At 43.7% G+C, this 18,797-nt stretch overlaps 2 protein-coding genes and 1 long non-coding RNA gene across 6 annotated transcripts; 2 read left to right on the forward strand and 1 right to left on the reverse strand.

Annotated features, from left to right (window-relative positions):
- Positions 1-221: 221 nt before the first annotated feature.
- LOC143883498 (uncharacterized) lies at positions 222-1,796 on the forward strand. The gene is made up of 2 exons (XR_013252399.1): positions 222-581; positions 715-1,796. It is a non-coding gene; the product is annotated as an uncharacterized LOC143883498 (long non-coding RNA).
- Positions 1,797-2,538: 742 nt separating this feature from the next.
- LOC143884978 (hexose carrier protein HEX6-like) lies at positions 2,539-11,334 on the reverse strand. Of its 4 annotated transcripts, none has more exons than XM_077388881.1 (3): positions 11,096-11,334; positions 9,621-9,943; positions 2,539-3,802 (listed from the first exon to the last, which is right to left on the reverse strand). In XM_077388881.1, exons 1-3 carry the CDS (start codon positions 11,223-11,225, stop codon positions 2,708-2,710), a joined length of 1,548 nt encoding a protein of 515 aa, XP_077244996.1. In that variant the 5' UTR covers positions 11,226-11,334; the 3' UTR covers positions 2,539-2,707. The 4 variants fall into 4 exon arrangements, with proteins under 4 accessions (XP_077244996.1, XP_077244997.1, XP_077244998.1 ...); XM_077388882.1 differs by having other exon boundaries at positions 9,621-9,953; positions 11,096-11,263; XM_077388883.1 differs by having other exon boundaries at positions 9,621-9,975; positions 11,096-11,233.
- A 2,676-nt stretch (positions 11,335-14,010) lies between these two features.
- On the forward strand, positions 14,011-16,376 carry LOC143883499 (uncharacterized). The gene is made up of 3 exons (XM_077386844.1): positions 14,011-15,034; positions 15,119-15,561; positions 15,651-16,376. The coding sequence occupies exons 1-3, from the start codon at positions 14,056-14,058 to the stop codon at positions 16,113-16,115; spliced, it is 1,887 nt and encodes a 628-aa protein (XP_077242959.1). The 5' UTR covers positions 14,011-14,055; the 3' UTR covers positions 16,116-16,376.
- The last annotated feature ends 2,421 nt before the right edge of the window (positions 16,377-18,797 follow it).

Below are 18,797 nucleotides of genomic sequence, written 5' to 3' on the forward strand. Positions count from 1 at the left end.
GGCATATTATATTGCCTTATGTGGGAAGGGTGTTTCAGCAATAAATGATTGGGATCCTCTTGGATACTCTTTTGACTTCTAGTTAGTGTATGATATCTTCTATTCAAGAAGGTTGGTCATTTGTGGTAAGTTTACCAACCCGTTCAACTGGGTTTGAGCTGGCATTGTGCATATATTGATGAGCCATTAGGGGACCATAAGATGTCCATTTATGAGTCACCCCATTTATGAGCCCTTCATGTGTAAAATGGTGTTGTAATGGCCCTAGTTCGGGGCGCGGTTCCGGTGTTTGGAAATCTGTGTCTACCTCTCGGGCATTGTTTTTGCCATTTGTGAGATTCAAGGTGGGGAAGGGGGATCATGTCAGATTTTGGGTTGATCTTTGGGTTGGGGATACACTACTCAGAGATGCTTTCCCGGATCTATTCCGCCTATCGAATGATCCTCAAGTGCGAATATGCGACTACCTTGTAAGGGGCGAATGTCATGTCATGGAAACCAATTTTGGGACATTCGCCTCTGCCGAGACTTGAAGGATGAGGAGATTGAAACCTTTGAATCTCTTCTTAGTTTGTTATCAGGTACATATCTATCACCTACATCCCCTGACGAATGGGTCTGGTCCCCTGACTCACAAGGGACTTTTCAGTTCGATCATTTTTTCGTCAACTTATCGGTGCTGATGAACCATTATCTCCTCTTTCCTGTGTCTAGAACCCGGTGCCGCCGCCTCGGATTACTGCTTTCGCATGGACTGTCTTCCACAAGAGCATTAACACTTGCGACCGGCTCAAATGACGGGGCTTCCACCTTTCTAACTGGTGTATCATGTGCCAATGCAACGAAGAATCTGTGGACCATTTATTCGTCTTATGCTCGTTTGCACACCGGATTTGGATGGCTTTGTTTAAGGCATTTGGTATCGACTGGGTGATTAATAGCAATATTTCTGAGATTTTATTAAATTGGAATGGGGCTTTCAACGGCAGATTGGGGCAATCAATGTGGAAGGCATTCCCTTACGCTGTTATTTAGCACTTATGGGCAGAACGCAATCGTCGCATCTTCCAGAACAAGTGCAAATCTTGGAGGCACATCATCCTGGACAATCGCATCTCTATCATATCATGGTCTCGCGCTAAATCTGGCATTCCCTACCCATTGGGGGTAATCCTTCAACAATGGAGCACAGTAATTTCGGAAAAGAGGTTTGTCAGTTGTATCTTGCCGAAATGGGAACCTCCGCCAGAGGGCTGGGTTAAACTTAATTTTGATGGTAGTTCGCTTGAGAATCCAGGAAGAGCCGGCATTGGTGGCATTATTAGGGGTGCTGACGGAAACCTGATTATGTCTTTCTCTGGATCGATCGGCATTTGTGACGCTAATGAAGCTGAGGCTAGGGCTCTCTTATTTGGGCTAAAATGGTTTCTTCGAAATAACCTCAGGCCTATAATTATCGAAGAAGATTCGTCGAATGCCATAGCATGGGCATCTGGCCGTTCAACCGGTCCGTGGAAGCTGCAAAGCGTGCTTGATGAGTCCCGAGACATTATTAGGGAGATCAATCCCCAGCTGGTGCACAGGCGAAGATCAGCCAATGGAATGGCTGATATTTTAGCCAAGGAGGGTGTTGACGTCCCTGTAACTCGTGTTATTTCCTTCACTGAGAGAGTGTAATCGTTTTATTTCTGGGACATCTTGTCCCCTGATTGTATTTTATTCATATCAATAAATCTTTGTTACCTTTCAAAAAAAAAATATCCGAATCCAATTAATATAGTAAAGGCCTTTGGAAAGTAGGATTTATTTCGAAGAATTTTTGTTTGGACCGCTGGCACTTTGTAGAGACCCAAGGCTGGGACAGGGCAAGTGGGCAACCAACCACTCCCAATCCACTGGGTGCATTTAATGAGAAAATAACAAGAGATTTGGACTTGTTGGTATACAGCTCAGTGGTTTGATTGAACCAAGGATTTACTTTGTAGTGCTCCTCAACCTTAGCTTGTATTGAGTGATAAAGAAGAGAAGAAGAAATTAGATCAAACGATCAGAATAGAAAGAAAGGAGACACAATCGTCTAAAAAATAACAGATAGGCATCGGCATAGCCACCAAATCAGTGTTCTTTGCTAGTGTTAAAGTATAAAAGACGCTCCAACAGCTTAAGCTCTTGGAGGAATTGGTTGTTCAACATGGTATGAGCAAAGGTCCCGAGTTCAAAACTCCTTGATATAAAAAATCCACACGTAATGGCCAACCCAAAAGAGGGGTCACATGTGCCATGTGTAGGCCATCGCTTAAAAGAGGAGCCACACATGAGGGGGAGTGTTAAAGTTAAAAAGATACCATCTCCAACATCTTAAGCTTTTGGACTAACTGGTTGTTTCACAGCTAGGGCTCCGGTAAGTTACCCAACCCATTTCGAAATATCGGTGAAAACCGGAACACAAACCAGCTTGATAATTCATCCATAATTCATCCATAATGACTGCAAACATCTTCGAAATTTCAGTTTTGGTGAGGACTGAAACGCATTCCGAAACCGAAATTTGAAACCATGATTGATACTTAGCTGGGCTTTAACAGAGATAGTTACACAATCCGAAGAAGTGGGTTTCTTTGTGTTTATCTTCTACCTTTTACTTGTAATGCAGTGAAATACAAAAATCTTTACTTCCATGAGAATCACAATCTTCCTCCATTCATCATCACAGGCTTGATCCCATCACAACTGCCACATCTAACTTCCTCTCCTTGTTTCCCTCTCCAACAAACCTTTTCCAGAACCAATGCTCCATCCATACTCGATTCATCTGTTCGATCGGTATGTTCTTAGTCTCTGGCAATAAAAAGTAGATAAATACAGTCATCACCGCTACCCATCCTCCGAAAAAGAAGAAGATGCCAGACTTAAAATGACAGAGCATAGATAGAAATGTCTGAGCAATGATGAAAATGAATAAAAAGCCCACTGCCACTACTATACTCTGCCCGATTGATCTGATCTCCAACTGGAAGATTTCACTTGGAACCAACCAACCCACTGGCCCCCAAGACCACCCAAAGCCAACAATATATATACAGATCAAAACCAAAACCAAATAAGCATAGCATGTACTCAAACCACAATGATCACCGAGCTTCACCGCCAATATTCCTCCAACCATCAATTGTGAAATGAACATAAGAATTCCTCCAACCATAAACATAACCCGTCGCCCCAATCTATCTACAATCATCATTGTCATTATGCTTGCAATGGTTCCCACAAGTCCAATCACCACGACTGACATGAGCGAAGCACTCTCTCCGAGACCAATTGCTCGAAATAAAAGAGGTGCGTAGAAGGAAACCACATTGATTCCCGTTACTTGTTGGAAGAATGGGATTGCAATTGCCATTACTAGCTGAGGTCTGTACTTCCGTTCCACGATTTTTCTAAATGGGTGGTCTACAGTTTTTGAAACTACACTAGCGTTTATGAGATCGTCAAACTCTGCTTGGACATTTGTGGTGCCTCTGATCTTCTGTAGCATTGCCATGGCTTTTTTGTGATCATTGTTTTGTGTGATGAGGCTGTTTGGAGTTTCCGGAAGTAAAATGGCGCCTAGAGTTAAGATTGAAGCTGGAACTGCAGCCATCATAAGAGAGATTCGCCACCCCCAATCTCCTTTGATCTTTTCGGTTCCGAAGTTGATGAGGTTTGCAGATAGAACTCCGATGCTGATAAAGACATGGAAGCCGGCGTCGATTCCTCCTCTATACTGTGGAGGAGCCATCTCTGATAGATACAATGGGACTGACTGCAAAATGAAGATGGATCATATGGATGAGATAGAGGAGAAAAAAGTAAAGTGTGGAATTGAGAGTTGTGTGATGAGTGAGTTAGGAGAATTTGGATCATCTGGGATCCTTTGTATACCCTTTCCTTCTTAGATATTGTATTTAGTGATAGGGTTAGTGTTTTGCATTCTCCATTGTAATATATTTTTATCTTAATATGATGAAAAGGACTTACCAAACCCCAGCTTACCACCAATCAAACAAACAAAAGGTGTGGTTTCTAACATGTGGATATTGAATAGCCGTGTTTGAGGTCACCATATGGACGGTCTAGACTGTCTGATCACATAAGGCTAGATGTATCCATTGGAAAGCGCCCAAGATCAATGGGAAACACCTCAATTGATAAGAGTGCCAGAAGGTGTGCAACTTCTGTCAGTCTTAACCCGAACATGACAAATTCAACCCGATTTCAACTCTAGTTAGGTTTAGTTAAGGTTGAGAAAATCTAGGCCGATTTAATTTCGGGTTGGGTTAGGGTTGAGCCCTTGGGCAACCCGACCCGTCTGAACCTGACATACCCCCTCTAATTTTATTGCATTTTTTAAATCTTAGAATTATGTTTTTTTTTTTCTTTTTGCTCGGGCCAACCCAAACCCAATCTGACCCAGCCCGGCTTGCCCGGTTTATTAGGTTAGACGGGTTGGGTTAAGGCTGAGAGATCGATTTAAAGGCTGTTGGGTCAGGTTAGGATTTTGGGTCCTCTGGATGGCCTCAACCCGACCCAACTAGGCCCGAATTGCAGCGATTCGCCACAACATCTCAATTGTTAGATCGGCTGTTTTAATCAGCCAATATATCAATATGTAATACACAACTCAAGAGCTTGAGAGTCCCCACATGGTTCACGTTGCCTGAATAAGGAAACCTACACAATTCTTTCATATTGTGTAGATATTTTTTTACATCAACTTAGTGAAATTTTGGATGTTAGCCTTAGGCTTTGCTTTTGTTGTCTCTCGTCTTGTGGCAATTTTATTTTTCTTGTACAACCAACTGCAAAGTTGGAAGCAATTTTGTGAAAACTAACAAGTTACTAAGGCTTAAAAAAAGGAATTTGCTAGATTTCGCCGAAAGCCATTTCGTGGCCGACTTTTGCATGTGAGAACAGCCACCTTAGATGAATAAAATGAATAAGACAAAATTTGCTAAAAAGTGAGACGGTGTGGCTGTTCTCTCATGCAAATTTCAGTGGCGAAATTGCCTAGCAAATTGCTTTAAAAAAACTACCAACTAACAAAGTTTTGCTTGTAGAAAGACTAAAATACCATTTCTATAAAACCATATCTTCCACATCCTCAAATTTTCTTGCCTCTTGTGCATTATTTATGAGATTTTTTTTCAGAGAAGAAGATTAAAAAAACTGTATAAAAAAACTATCAAGATGGGGCATGAATAAGAAAGAAAATTATAAGAAGTGTACGTAGAAAGGAAGGAAGAAGGAGGACAAATAAAGAAAGGAGAAAATAGAGGAAAAATCAGAAAAGTAGAAATTTTTACGGAAGACATTCTAAAAATAGAGGAAGAAGGAAAACAAAAATAAAATGTGCCAAAATTGGGCAAAAGGCATAAGAATTTAAAGAAGAAGAAGAAAAAATAAAAGGAAAATGATAAATGCACGATAAATGCGCCCATTTTCATTACTTGGGACACCCAGCTATAGTGTATCAATGACTGCAAAGGTGCTGATGTACTTCACATTTGAAGGAATGAAGTGACTTGATTGCCACTTACAATGCAGCTGGGTGTCCCAAGTGATGGAAATGGACGCATTTATCGTGCATTTATCATTTCCCCAAAAAAAGTTGTAAAGAAAATCCAAAAACAGGAATAAGAAAAAAGAAGATAAGTGGCACTTGGTTTGATCATCATAAAACTTAATCTAATTGTTGTATTGGAGATCAAATTTCATGGATAACTGCTAAGTAGGCCCAAATTGATGTAAAATTCATCCTAATACGACACAGATTTTCAGAAGGCCATAAACCTTCTCACAAGGTATCGACCATCTTAACAACTGTATCACCTATGCAACACGGGCGTACTGCCCTCTGGTTTTATACCTGTAAATGCCTTGGTTAAGAAGGGCTGATACGAGGGTTTACAGTTATTAGAAATATCAAAGGTCGTCCGAAAATTTGAATGGTCGATAACATGGAATTTTGAAACACATACACTGTTATGTGCATTTTCTATTTTCTTATGATGTATATGGGGTGGGTTAGAGTGTAGTTTTTATTTAGTTAAGGCTTATGGGTTTTAGGGTAGTGGGTGTTGGTTGTTGGTTATATGTCTTTTAAGTCGGAAAATGGGTAGCACATGTGTAACTTCCTTTGTGTTTGTATTTAAGTTATCTATTTTAATGAAATGGGGAAGAAGAAGATAATTTACAGCAAAGGAGACTTTGTTTAGGAGAGTCATGACTCCTCTCGAATCGAGCCGTTAGGAGGTCCGGTTGCCTCGAATCAACCTCTTTCTCCCTCTTCTCTCTTTTGATTTTATTTATCTGTGTTACGGCCAATTAGGCACATAACATGCACTCATTGTTTGATCACTATAACTTTTGTCTGATTATTGGATTGGGACAAATTTTGTAAAAATTTGAATATAAGAAGCATCCATATATGAAATGTTTTCCCCTATCCAATGGTCGGATTAAAAGTTATGATGATCTTATGATGCAACATAACTAGAAAAATCAACATCATAACTTTTAATCCATCCATTGTTTTTTAAAAATAAAAAAAATTCATGGATAGATGCCTCATCTCGAGGAGCCCCAAATTAACTTTTATTTCCAATCCTTTCTCCGGGGGAGAGAACTAGGACTGGAATGTTTAGTTATCCTCTGCTGAATGGAACCAAAAACATAACCCGTCTTTCCAAAGGCAAATGTCCTATTCCTAACAGATGATTCAAGATCTCTGGTTAGAAGAGCATGGGCGTGAAATTGACTGAAAATTTGAGAACGATACCATGGAAAACTCTGAGAAATACCTTGGTTTTACATGCCTTGATCAAGAAGGGCTGATACCCTATGAGGAGATTTACGGTCATCCAAAAATTTTAACGATAGCATGGCTGTGAGAATTTGAAATAGTTACCTACCATAGCTTTCGATCCAAAGATTGTATTAGAATAGATTTTCCCTCCCCTCTAATCCACAACCGGTAAACAGTAATCCAAACCTCTCTGGGCGCAACAATTAATTTATTTAAATCTTTGATCAATGTAAGCCCCACCCATGGGATGATCCAAACTGTCCATTTGATGGGCCACATTATAAATAGGTTGTGCCCGCCAAAAATCATTTCCATAAGATGATCCTAGCCCTCCGATCTAATGGGAAACTGCATATTATGCAAACCTCTATAGATCGGAGGGAGATCATCCTATGGAAATGGTTGTGGGGCACAACCTATCTACGTTGTGGTCCATCAAATGGATGGCCTGGATCAAATGAACCTATTTACGTTGTGGTTCTTGGCTTCTTGCTCCGTCCTGGGAAAAAAACCCATAAATCAAGTCTCAAAAGAAAATCAGAGAAACAGAGGGGTTTGAAGAGTTGTAAAGGAGGATCAAATACGAGAATAGGAGAGAAACTAAGGATCATAAATGAAGAAATTGTCGTCAATTCCACTTTCCCCTTTATTTCCCAAGAGCTTTCCTTTTCTTGTAGGCACTAGCAACATTGGATTTCGTTTGGAAAATAAACACAAAACTCTATGTTATGATAGATAAGTGTGCTAGAAGGCAATACTGTTGGAGTGGTTCGATTTTCTACCTCAGTAGTTGATTATTCTGTTTTCGGTTTTTTGTTATTTTGTTTCTTTTTTCTTTTTCTTTCCGTGTAATTTTGGGTGCGGTCCATCTTGGTCCCCTTCCCTTTCATAATATACTTCTGCCATTTCAAAAAAAAAAAAAAAAGTGTGCTAGAAGGCAATAGGGGGAGATCTGATCCCCGCCATTCAGAAAAGAGTGGCGGTCATTTTCAGAGTCTTTATGTTCCAATGGAGAAGTGTTTTCCTTCCTTTTTTTTAAACTGGGGGTTGTTTCGATAAAGTTGCTTGACAACTTGGTAGAATGTGCTACCGTGTATTACTCTCTATATATATGGTCCTATCGTGTAATAATTTTTTTGGTTTGAGTGTATGTTCTTGGATTGGATGATTTGACCTTCTCTATACGATAAGACAAAATCAGATGCTAGCATCCCTAATTTTAAGGGTTGCAATATCCATCCCATTTGTAATCTTTAGTAGAATTTAGCTTATAATGGTGTTTGAATAGAGGACATTGACAAAAGTACTCATGCTGTTTGAATAGAATTTAGCTTATTCTGAAACCTTCCCATCTTACAGATTATTTTTTCTTAGTTTTTGTTTCCTTAACAGAGGAGTCATAGTATTTTAGAATGTCTATTTTTATTGAGGAATGCTAAACTCACAGGAGCCTTGCAAAAAAAGGATAGAAGGGCTCTCACATTGTTAATATCCATTTATGACACTTATGATATTGTAATTTTTTGAGCCATCATAAATGGATATTGACCAATGGGAAAGCCCTTCTACCCTTATTTTGGAAGAGCACCACTGAGATTAGCATTCCTCATTTTTATTAGGATTCTTTAAGAGTTAGTAGTTTAGAAAGTTTGTTTTTATTAGGTTTCTTTAATAATCTTTCCTTAATAGTTAGAATTCCTACATGTAATGTGTCTCTTATTCCTTTGTAAAAGGATGAAATGGACGTGAGGTGGAGGAGTGTAATTGAATTCTTGATGATACGTTTTGCAGACGAGTTATTTTCTCTCCAAGTTATGGTTTCACAAAAAGAACTATATATTAGAGTTATGGTTATTGGATTGTGTTCTTCCTCTATTGTATCAGTTGCCATCAGACCGCATTCTTTCCTTGGGTTGAAGCAGGGGCGATGCCACATGAGAGGAAAGGGGGGCAATTGCCCCCCTTATTTTTTTGGAAAAAAAAAAATGCCTTTATTTTTTAATAATTTTTTAATACTTACCCCCTTTTTAAAAAAATATGCCCTCCTTTCCAATCATCCCTAAGATAGAAAATAAGTTTAAAATTTTAATTTTACCATTTTTATCTCTCTTTTTTGTGCAAAATTTAATATAATTTTTGCCCCCTTGTGCAAAATTTCAGATAGAAATTTTTTCTATCTTAATTTCAAGATAGATAAAAAATTACTATAATTTTTGCCCCCCTTGTGCAAAATTTCTGGCATCGCCCCTGGGTTGAAGAAGTAGTTTGGTGGAGACGTTTGCATGGATTCGCGATGGCTACAGAGTATCTTCGATCACTTCCAAATGGAATACTTTTTTATGGTTGCCAAACCTGCCCTATATATCTAAGAACGTGAAAACAAAGAACTACTGAGATAAAGCGGAAAATATGACCTCCATATGGTGAATATTCTGTTTGTAAGTAGTTTCAATTTATGCAATTATAATAGAGTAAAGATACGACTGATGGATTTGCCATCCAATTTTGCAGAAAGCCATTTCACGGCTGGCTTTTCCATGTGAGAACAGCCACACGGGTTTACTTTTTGGTAAATTTTGTCTTATTCATTTAATTCATATGAGGTGGCTGTTCTCATGTGCAAAATTCAGCCGCCAAATGACTTTCCGTGAAATTGGCTAGCAAATCCTCTTTCTCCTTACCTATTGGTTTCCTTTGTTTCTCGATCGTTGGGGTTCTCCTATGTTTCTTTTCTCTATTGATTCAATTATTTACCATATTAAAAAAAATTGTCTACCTGATTTGCAAATCCGACCCCTACTCCGAGCAGAATACGGCCAAAGATAAGCATATAGACATTGAGTGCGGCTCCTCCTAGAGCTGCACCACCTAGAAAAGCAGCACCTCCGGCGAGCATAGATGGCCTGCGTCCAAAGGCACGTGTGACCGACGAGGCGAAGAAGGTGGCTATGAGGCCGGCGATATAGAGGGACGACGTGAACGCAGTAAGGAGCTGGCTATCAAATTTGCAGTAGTTGCTGATTTTTGAATCCTCTTTCACTTTGGTGTACACTTCTGGGAAGAACTTCCTTAGAAATGGCTCCATGGATGTGACCCCACCTTCATAGTTCTTATTTAAAATTCAATGAAAACTGTTTGGAATCTTGTAAGAGAAGCAAACTTTATTTCAGGAAATAACATCAAAAAGTTTAAATTAAGGCCATTTTTGGCTGCTATAAAAAAAATTCCATGGAATTTTAGTTTATCAATTGGTGAGAGAGGACTAGGGAGGTGAACCATGGAAAACCCTTCCAAAGGAATACCTCTCCACAGACGCTACCAAAGATCCCAACATACTCTCATTAAGCTAGCCGGTTATGTAACTCAAGAGTCATTTAGCAATTTGAACTCCTAGGCTTAGTGCTTTGTTTATTAGTCCATCCCAAATTTGGGATCTCATTATCTTATGTTTCGAGTTAGGGATGATGTCTAGTTCCCATAAATATAACAAATTTCTCTTTATCTAACAAACCGGTAGGGGTCCTGTCAAAAGCCAGCTTACCTACAAGAAAAATGGAAAAGGACTAACTATAGAGGGCACGAGTGAGAAAAGAGTGAGAAAAGGCTGAGAAAACAATGAAAAGAAAAACTCTAATCAAAATGCAATTTATTTTCCCCTGTTTTTTAGCCACTTCTTTACGCTCTCGTAGGTCATACAATCTCCTACCCTCCCTAGTCCTCTCTCCACTTGAGAAACTAATATTCATGGTTCCCAAACGTGGCTAAGGGTTTTAAATTCCAAATAGCAGTATTGAAAAAGGGAAATGATCTCACCAGTCACTACTACCATATTTTGATGATCGCACTCCTCACATTATTAAAAGGTACAGTATGGCCCGCACCATAGGATGATCTAAACCGTCCATTAGATGGGCCACAGCCTAAATATGTTGTGCCCCAAAAATCATTTCCATATTTGATCCTAAACCTCCGATCCCTCTATAGATCGGAGGGTTAAGTTAGGATCAACCTATGGAAATGATTTTTGGGGCACAACCTATTTAGGATGTGGCACATCTAATGGACGGTTTGGATCTTTCTATGGTGAGGGGGCCAAACCTTACCTTTTAATAATGTGAAGAGTGCCATCATCAAAATTCTGTAGTGGTGGTATCAGAATAATAGATTGGATAAAAGCATTAACGGAACAGATGCAACTTGTGACGATATATAAGAAGGAAATATGACCAGAACAAAAGGATTGGTAATGACCTGAAATTCCGATGTCATAACCAAAGAGGACTCCTCCCATGGCTGCCATCATGCAAGAGAGGATCACAAAGGTGGTCATTCTTCCATTGTAACGCTCGGTCTCCCCCTTCACGGCGAGTCCAATCGCCATCGTTTCCGGTCAGCTCGTCTCTGTGAGAGACTATAAGACTTGAAGAAAACCCATAACCAAATGAAGATGGGGTTTCCACCCTCATCTGATCAGATGATATAAAGGTTAATGGAGAGAGGGAGAGACAGAGAGGATGTTGGCCACTTTCTAAGAAAAGGACGAAAAATATCAATCATTTTAGTGACTTTACCCACAACTGACGGAAAAAAAATTGTGTGAGAGGGAGAAAAAGACGAAAAAAATTAGCCTAGCATGACTAACTATATAGTGACTTTGTATGGTGTGGACGTGTCAGCATAAAATACCACCATCGAACGGTGAATGCAGGAATCGGAATGGAAAGGGACTGGAATGAGGTGGGGACCAGGAATGAAAAGGAAGGCTAATAGGAAATTTTTATAGGGTTTTTTCAAAAGAAGTCTTCTACTTTGCTTTATTTGAAAAAACACTCTTCTAGTTTGACAAATCCCGAAATAGGGTCATGCCATAATTTTTTACCAAAATGCCAATGGTAGATTGTGTTGACCAATAAAAAAAACCAAAATGTCCAAAGTAACTCAGACTTTGTTTGGCTGGCGAAAAGTCTATGGAAGGGAGAAGGATTTTGGATGTCACGTTAACTTTGAGAAAACCATGAGCTTTATTTTGTTTGGAAGCAAGTTAACCAGGACAGGGAGGGATAGAGATTGTTAGACCAAAAATCGGTAACAGGTACAGCAGTGGCGTAAGAGCTGAGAGCGAGCGACGAGGGAGGTTGAGTATGAGTCCTGCGGTGAGTGCTTAGTCCTGCACAAGGCAAGCGAGGTCAGAAGACCAGACCGGGTTTTACTCCGGACAGGCCCTTCGACACTCAAGTCAGTATGAGCAGGAGTGAAGGGGAGATGTCTTAAGAGTTTAGGGAGAGAAGGGATTTTCGCATTACCCATCAGTCTGAGCTTTAGTCCCCTATTTATAGGGAAAATCTGTTGAGGTGTCCTGGACAGGTGTCCAGGACAGGTGGCGGCCTGTGAGAGGCTGGATCTCACCTACTCTGAACAGGTGGCAGCCTGTGAGAGGCTGAGTCTCACCTACTCTGGGACAGGTGGCAGCCTGTGAGAGGCTGGGTCTCACCTACTTTGGGACAGGTGGCAGCCTGTGAGAGGCTGGATCTCACCTACTCTGAACAGGTGGCAGCCTGTGAGAGGCTGAGTCTCACCTACTCTGGGACAGGTGGCAGCCTGTGAGAGGCTGAGTCTCACCTACTCTGGGACAGGTGGCAGCCTGTGAGAGGCTGGTGTTTTCACACCCCATCAGTTGCCCCCCAGTTTTCCAAGTCATTGAAGGACTTGGGAAAGTGTGATCGCTCGTTTTTCTGGATGGGGAGACGTTGTTCGGGGGTAAATCGAAGAATTTAGCACGGAGTCCGGAGTTCGCAGTCCGGATTTCGGAGTTCGGAGTTCGCAGTCCGGCGTCCGGAGTACGGCTTCAACCGGACTGGCTTCTGGCGCATCACAGAGTCAAATATCCAGTCCGGAGTTCGCAGTCCGGAGTCCGGAGTTGGGAGTTCGCAGTCCGGAGTACGGCTTCAACCGGACTGGCTCCTAGCGCAACACAGAGTCAAATATCCAGTCCGGAGTTCGCAGTCCGGAGTCCGGAGTTGGGAGTTCGCAGTTCGCAGTCCGGTGTCCGGAGTACGGCTTCAACCGGACTGGCTCCTGGCGCAACACAGAGTCAAATCCAGTCCGGAGTTGGGAGTTCGCAGTTCGCAGTCCGGTGTCCGGAGTACGGCTTCAACCGGACTGGCTCCTGGCGCAACACAGAGTCAAATCCAGTCCGGAGTTCGCAGTCCGGAGTCCGGAGTTGGGAGTTCGCAGTCCGGAGTACGGCTTCAACCGGACTGGCTCCTAATGCTTCGCAGAACGCGTTATATTCAGTACGGTTTTTTCCGGACTGAATTTTGTCTTCTAGCGGCCAGTCCGGTGCGGACCGGACTGATTTTTGTCGTCTTGTGAGAACGCGTTATATCCAGTACGGTTTTTTCCGGACTGAATTTTGTCCTCTAGCGGCCAGTCCGGTGCGGACCGGACTGATTTTTGTCGTCTTGTGAGAACGCGTTATATCCAGTACGGTTTTTTCCGGACTGAATTTTGTCCTCTAGCGGCCAGTCCGGTGCGGACCGGACTGATTTTTGTCGTCTTGTGAGAACGCGTTATATCCAGTACGGTTTTTTCCGGACTGAATTTTGTCTTCTAGCGGCCAGTTCGGTGCGGACCGGACTGATTTTTGTCGTCTTGTGAGAACGCGTTATATCCAGTACGGTTTTTTCCGGACTGAATTTTGTCTTCTAGCGGCCAGTTCGGTGCGGACCGGACTGATTTTTGTCGTCTTGTGAGAACGCGTTATATCCAGTACGGTTTTTTCCGGACTGAATGCCGAGTGCGGAGTGCGGAGTGCGGAGTGCGGAGTGCGGAGTGCGGAGTGCGGAGTGCGGAGATCCACCTTTGGGACGTGAATGTTTACGCGCGTGCTTGATCGTATTGATGGTGGGAGAATGTGTCCGTCATAAATAGGGGACACGTGGCGCAATCCGGATGGCCTCGAGATGCGTGCATCGCATTTATTACCCTACCGCCTCCGAAAAACTATATAAGGAGGTTTACCCCCTTTCACTTTTTACTTTTTACCTTTCATCTTTTTTTTCTCTTCTTGCTCTGGGAGTCTCCACTTCTTAGTTCGCAGCTCGCAGTCCGCATATCGCAGATCGCAGTTCGCAGCCCGTAGCTCGCAGTCGCGTTCCAAGATCTTTTAAGAGCTCCACTCACCGGTATTCCTCTCAGCCCTTCCTTTTACTATGTCTGATAGTACTTCCGATTCCGAGTCCGGTACGGGGTCCTCCACTAGCAGTATTTCGGAGTTTAGGATGCCTCAGGAGCCTTTTTTGGCTAGTCCGTCTGATAGGATAGACCTTGTAGATAGTGACGACGGAGGGGATAGGGATGAAGTGATCTTAGATCTGAATGCCACTCCACCCTTGACTGGCAGTCTCCCGCGAGCAGGAGGGAGTGTTGAGAGCGACGTTGCTGAAGCGTCCACAACATTCCTTCCTGGCCGGGCCGTGGAGGTGATCGCTAGAGCGCGGATGGATGCCGATCCAAAATACAACTTGCGAGCTCTAGTCGAGGAGAACTACCTCACCAGATCTATGCTGGGAGACATCAGGGATAAATACTGTGTGCCCCCGAGATTTGAGCTGAGGGCAGCTATAGAGGGAGACAGAGCCTGCAACGAGAGCCAGGATCTCTGTATTTATGAGGAGTCACTGAGGGCAGGACTCCGATTTCCGTTGCACCCCTTTTTCTCAGCGGTGCTGCGATACTACGGACTAGCCCCGGCCCAGGTAGCTCCGAACTCATGGAGATTATTAGTTGGGTTTTTATACCTCGTCCACGGTCGGTTAGAGAGGAGCGTGACTTTGTCACTGTTCCGTGCTTGTGCACACCTGAAGAAGCATAAAGAAGGGGGCTGGATCTACATTAGCCAGCGCCCTGAACGGAAGATAATCACTGGCATTCCTTCGTCGATTCACTCGTGGAAGAACAGATTCTTCTATGTTGTGGATCAGGAGGCCAGTGAGCCCTGGTCTGTCCCTCTAGTGTGGGACACTCCAGATACCTCAAAACTGAGTCGAAAGCCGCTCCTCGAAGGTGAGGACAGTATAACATTCGCCTTGATGCGGAAGGAGATTGAGCAATCGGGCCTCATCCGTTGTAAGGAGTTTTCTGAAGAGGCGATTCTGGTCGGGCTGGGCGTGAGTGCCGCGACTCCAGAACGTATGTAGCTAGACTTGTCTATGCAATCTGTTTATTTTTTTTATATACTTGCTTCTGACCGTTGGCTGCTCATTTGTCTTGCAGAGATGAAGAAACAATCAACCGTCGAGAAAATCAGGCAGGGAGCTCAACCGCGGGCACAAGAAGGTGCTCAACAGGCGCAGCAGGAGCGCCAGAAGAGAAAAGCGACTGTGCTGGGGAGTCCGGCCCCGTCACAGGGCATTCCTCCCCCATCCCAGAGGCCCAAGACTAAGGTGAAGCTAGTAGGCCCCTTTGCTCAGGGCGGTGGCTCTTCTAAGTCCGGTGGTGCTTCTACCGGAGCCGGTTCTGGGGCTCGCCCTCCTGCGGGGATTAGTGAGCAAGTCTTTCGACCCAATTGGGCCGTTCTGAAGGATGACACTGCCTTAGGCGAGAGCCGGGTAGCAGCAGAGCTTATGAGCAAGTGTTTGCTGCAGAAGGACAAGCAACAGGTCCTTTACGAGCCGCCAGCTACAGGAGAGGAGGCTGTGTTGTCCTCCGCTTACCAGGTAAGGAAGTAGTGCTTCGATTTGCTAACTTTCTGCCCATTTCTTCCTTTCACCATACTGATGCCTGTTTCTTTCTGTTCTTTCTTCAGATCTTGCTATACTATAATGACCTCAAGGAGAAGAGTAAGAGCTTCTCCCAAGCCATTACTTCATCTGAAGAGGTGAACGGAAAGTTGGCCGCTGAGGTGCAGGAGCTTCAAACGAGCATTGGGCGAATAGAGGAGGAGAAGAAGTTGTTAAAAGAAGATCTGGCCGCAGAGAAGAGGAAACTGGCCAAGGCTGCTGAAGCCATGGAGGCTCAAAGAGGAAGGGCCACTGACAGGCAGGAGAAGGCAGTAAAAGAGGCCACAGAGGCAAAGGAGGCTGAACTTTTCAGCCTGTCGAGCGAGGCTTACAGTCTTGGATACTACGACTGCCTCCAGGAGCTCCAGGCCTGCAATCCAAATCTATTGATGCAGAACATGACTCTCCCTGCCAGGCCGAAGATTACTGATGAGGAGCCAGATACTCCTGCTGATACTCCTGCTGACATCACCTCTCTTCCAGATGCTTAGATTTTTATTTTTTTGTTTTGTCTTTGTTTTGACCTCTTTTTGTAATGGTCCTTGAGACCCTACAGCTTTTACCAGCATGTTTAAAGTGAATTTTGTAATGGCCCTCGAGGCCCCACATATTCTGATCAATGAAATTTGTCTGTCTCTGATACTTCTCAGCTGAGTGATTTGCTTGACTTTGTCTTTTTATTTTGATAACCTGTGAGTGAGGCCGTTGATGGTCGAATTGCGACGAACTGGTCTTTTAACAAGTACCCAAGTTTTGTGAACTGGGTTTCCAGTGAGTACCCAAGTTTTGTGAACTGGGTTTCCAGTGCGTACCCAAGTTTAAGAACTGGGTTTCCAGTGCGTACCCAAGTTTAAGAACTGGGTTTCCAATGAGTACCCAAGTTTTGTGAACTGGGTTTCCAGTGCGTACCCAAGTTTAAGAACTGGGCTTCCAATGAGTACCCAAGTTTTGTGAACTGGGTTTCCAGTGCGTACCCAAGTTTTGTGAACTGGGTTTCCAGTGCGTACCCAAGTTTAAGAACCGGGTTTCCAGTGAGTACCCAAGTTTTGTGAACTGGGTTTCCAGTGCGTACCCAAGTTTTGTGAACTGGGTTTCCAGTGCGTACCCAAGTTTAAGAACCGGGTTTCCAGTGAGTACCCAAGTTTTGTGAACTGGGTTTCCAGTGCGTACCCAAGTTTTGTGAACTGGGTTTCCAGTGCGTACCCAAGTTTAAGAACTGGGTTTCCAGTGCGTACCCAAGTTTAAGAACTGGGTTTCCAGTGCGTACCCAAGTTTAAGAACTGGGTTTCCAGATATAAAAATGACACTGAATTTGCAAGAAGATTATTTATTCATAACAACAAATATACAAATTTACAAGATCACCTTTTCACGCCGGATAATTCGACTACTGATAATATTTCCTGAGGTTTTTGGAGTTCCATGCATGAGGTAATAGGTGCTCCTCCAGTGTCTCTAGCCTGTAGCTTCCTGGCCGGATAACTTCCTTCACTCGATAGGGTCCCTCCCAAGTTGGGGAAAGTTTCCCTACTTTCGTCGGCTGGGAGACGGCTGCCTTTCTCAGGACCAGATCCCCTGTCCTGAATTCTCTGGGGCGGATTTTGGAGTCGTGATAATTCGACACCTTCTGCTTATAAGCGGCGACCCGGATTCGAGATTCCTCCCGGATTTCTTCTAATAAGTCGAGGTTGGCGCGGAGTCCGTCGCTGTTCAGTTGCTCATGGAAACTGATGACTCTGGGAGATGGGGTGCCTATATCAACAGGTATCACGGCTTCAGTTCCAAAAGAGAGGTTGAATGGTGATTCACCAGTCGTCGTGCGAGGAGTGGTGCGGTAAGCCCACAGAACATGGTAGAGCTCATCTGCCCATCGGCCAGCCTTTTCATCCAGCCTTTTCTTTATCCCTTGAAGCAAGATCCTATTGGTTACTTCCGTTTGCCCATTGGTCTGGGGGTGAGCAACCGAAGTGAATCTCTGTTCAATCTTTAGGTCAGAGCAGAACTTCCGAAAGTTCCGGCAGTCGAACTGTTTGCCGTTATCTGTGATTAAGGCACGGGGAATCCCAAATCTGCAGACCACTGCCTTCCAGAAGAAATTCTGTATATTCTGCTCAGTGATCTGGGCTAGAGGTTCTGCCTCCACCCACTTGGTGAAGTAGTCGATTGCCACTACTACGAATATGCGCTTTCCGGAAGCCGGTGGAAAAGGACCAAGAATGTCCATCCCCCATACTGCAAAAGGGAGTGGACTGATAATTGGGGCCATCGCCACAGCAGGCTGGTGGATGGTGGGGGAGAATTTCTGGCACCTCTCGCACTTTTTAACCAGATTCAGCGCGTCTTGTCGTATGGTGGGCCAATACAATCCTCTGAGGAGTACCTTGATCGCCAGGGCTTTGCCCCCCAGATGTTCTCCACAGATTCCTTCATGAGTCTCTTGCAATGCGTACGCGGCGTTACTTGGTCCCAGACACTTCAGGTACGGGAGAGTGTAGGACCTTTTATACAAAATGTCACCGCTGAGGGAGAATCGGGCGGCTCTCTGTATCACCTTACGGGCTTCCTTCTTATCTTCGGGAAGTTTCGCGTCCCGTAAGTAATGAATGATCTCATCCATCCAGCACGGCTCGTTCTCCACCTGCATTATATCTGCGGCTTCCCTTTCGATGCTAGATCTTTGTAGAAATTCCATACGTATGCTTCCAAGAGTGGTGTATCCAGAAGCAGCCAGCTTCGACAGTACATCTGCTTTGGCATTTTCTGTCCGCGGTATTCTGATGACCTCGAAACTGGCAAACCGGCTGGAGAGTTGATGAACCTTAGCAAGATACTTAACCATACGCTCATCTCGGGCTTCGTAGACCCCTTGGATCTGATTTGCTACCAGCTGTGAGTCGCAGTATGCTTTTAATTTCCGGGCGCCGGTCTGAATTGCTAGGTTCATTCCGGCAAGGAGGGCTTCATATTCTGCCTCATTGTTGGACGCACGGAATCCGAATCTCAGAGCATAATCCGCAGTGAACTCCTCAGGCCCAGTGAGGATGAGGCCTGCTCCACAGCCGTTTTTATTTGAAGAACCGTCGACATATACTTCCCAAGTTGGTGTGCTGGTCATGGAGTCCTGCTCTGCCAGGGGTTGCAAGATTTCTGTCTGAGTTTCTGCTATGCATTCG

This window comes from Tasmannia lanceolata, unplaced genomic scaffold, assembly GCF_043159265.1.
Source record: "Tasmannia lanceolata isolate RefF3 unplaced genomic scaffold, GAP_Taslan_0.1 ptg000008l, whole genome shotgun sequence".
Taxonomy (NCBI): domain Eukaryota; kingdom Viridiplantae; phylum Streptophyta; class Magnoliopsida; order Canellales; family Winteraceae; genus Tasmannia; species Tasmannia lanceolata.

Excerpts from the sequence above, each read along its gene's own strand:
- LOC143884978 (XM_077388881.1), bottom strand. The coding sequence starts at position 11,225 with ATGGCGATTGGACTCGCCGTGAAGGGGGAGACCGAGCGTTACAATGGA. Across the intron at positions 9,944-11,095 it reads TTATGACATCGGAATTTCAG|GTGGGGTCACATCCATGGAG; the intron begins GTCATTACCAAT and ends AGAACTATGAAG. Across the intron at positions 3,803-9,620 it reads GGGTCGGATTTGCAAATCAG|TCAGTCCCATTGTATCTATC; the intron begins GTAGACAATTTT and ends TTCATTTTGCAG.
- LOC143883499 (XM_077386844.1), top strand. The coding sequence starts at position 14,056 with ATGTCTGATAGTACTTCCGATTCCGAGTCCGGTACGGGGTCCTCCACT. Across the intron at positions 15,035-15,118 it reads GAGTGCCGCGACTCCAGAAC|AGATGAAGAAACAATCAACC; the intron begins GTATGTAGCTAG and ends TTTGTCTTGCAG. Across the intron at positions 15,562-15,650 it reads TGTTGTCCTCCGCTTACCAG|ATCTTGCTATACTATAATGA; the intron begins GTAAGGAAGTAG and ends TTCTTTCTTCAG.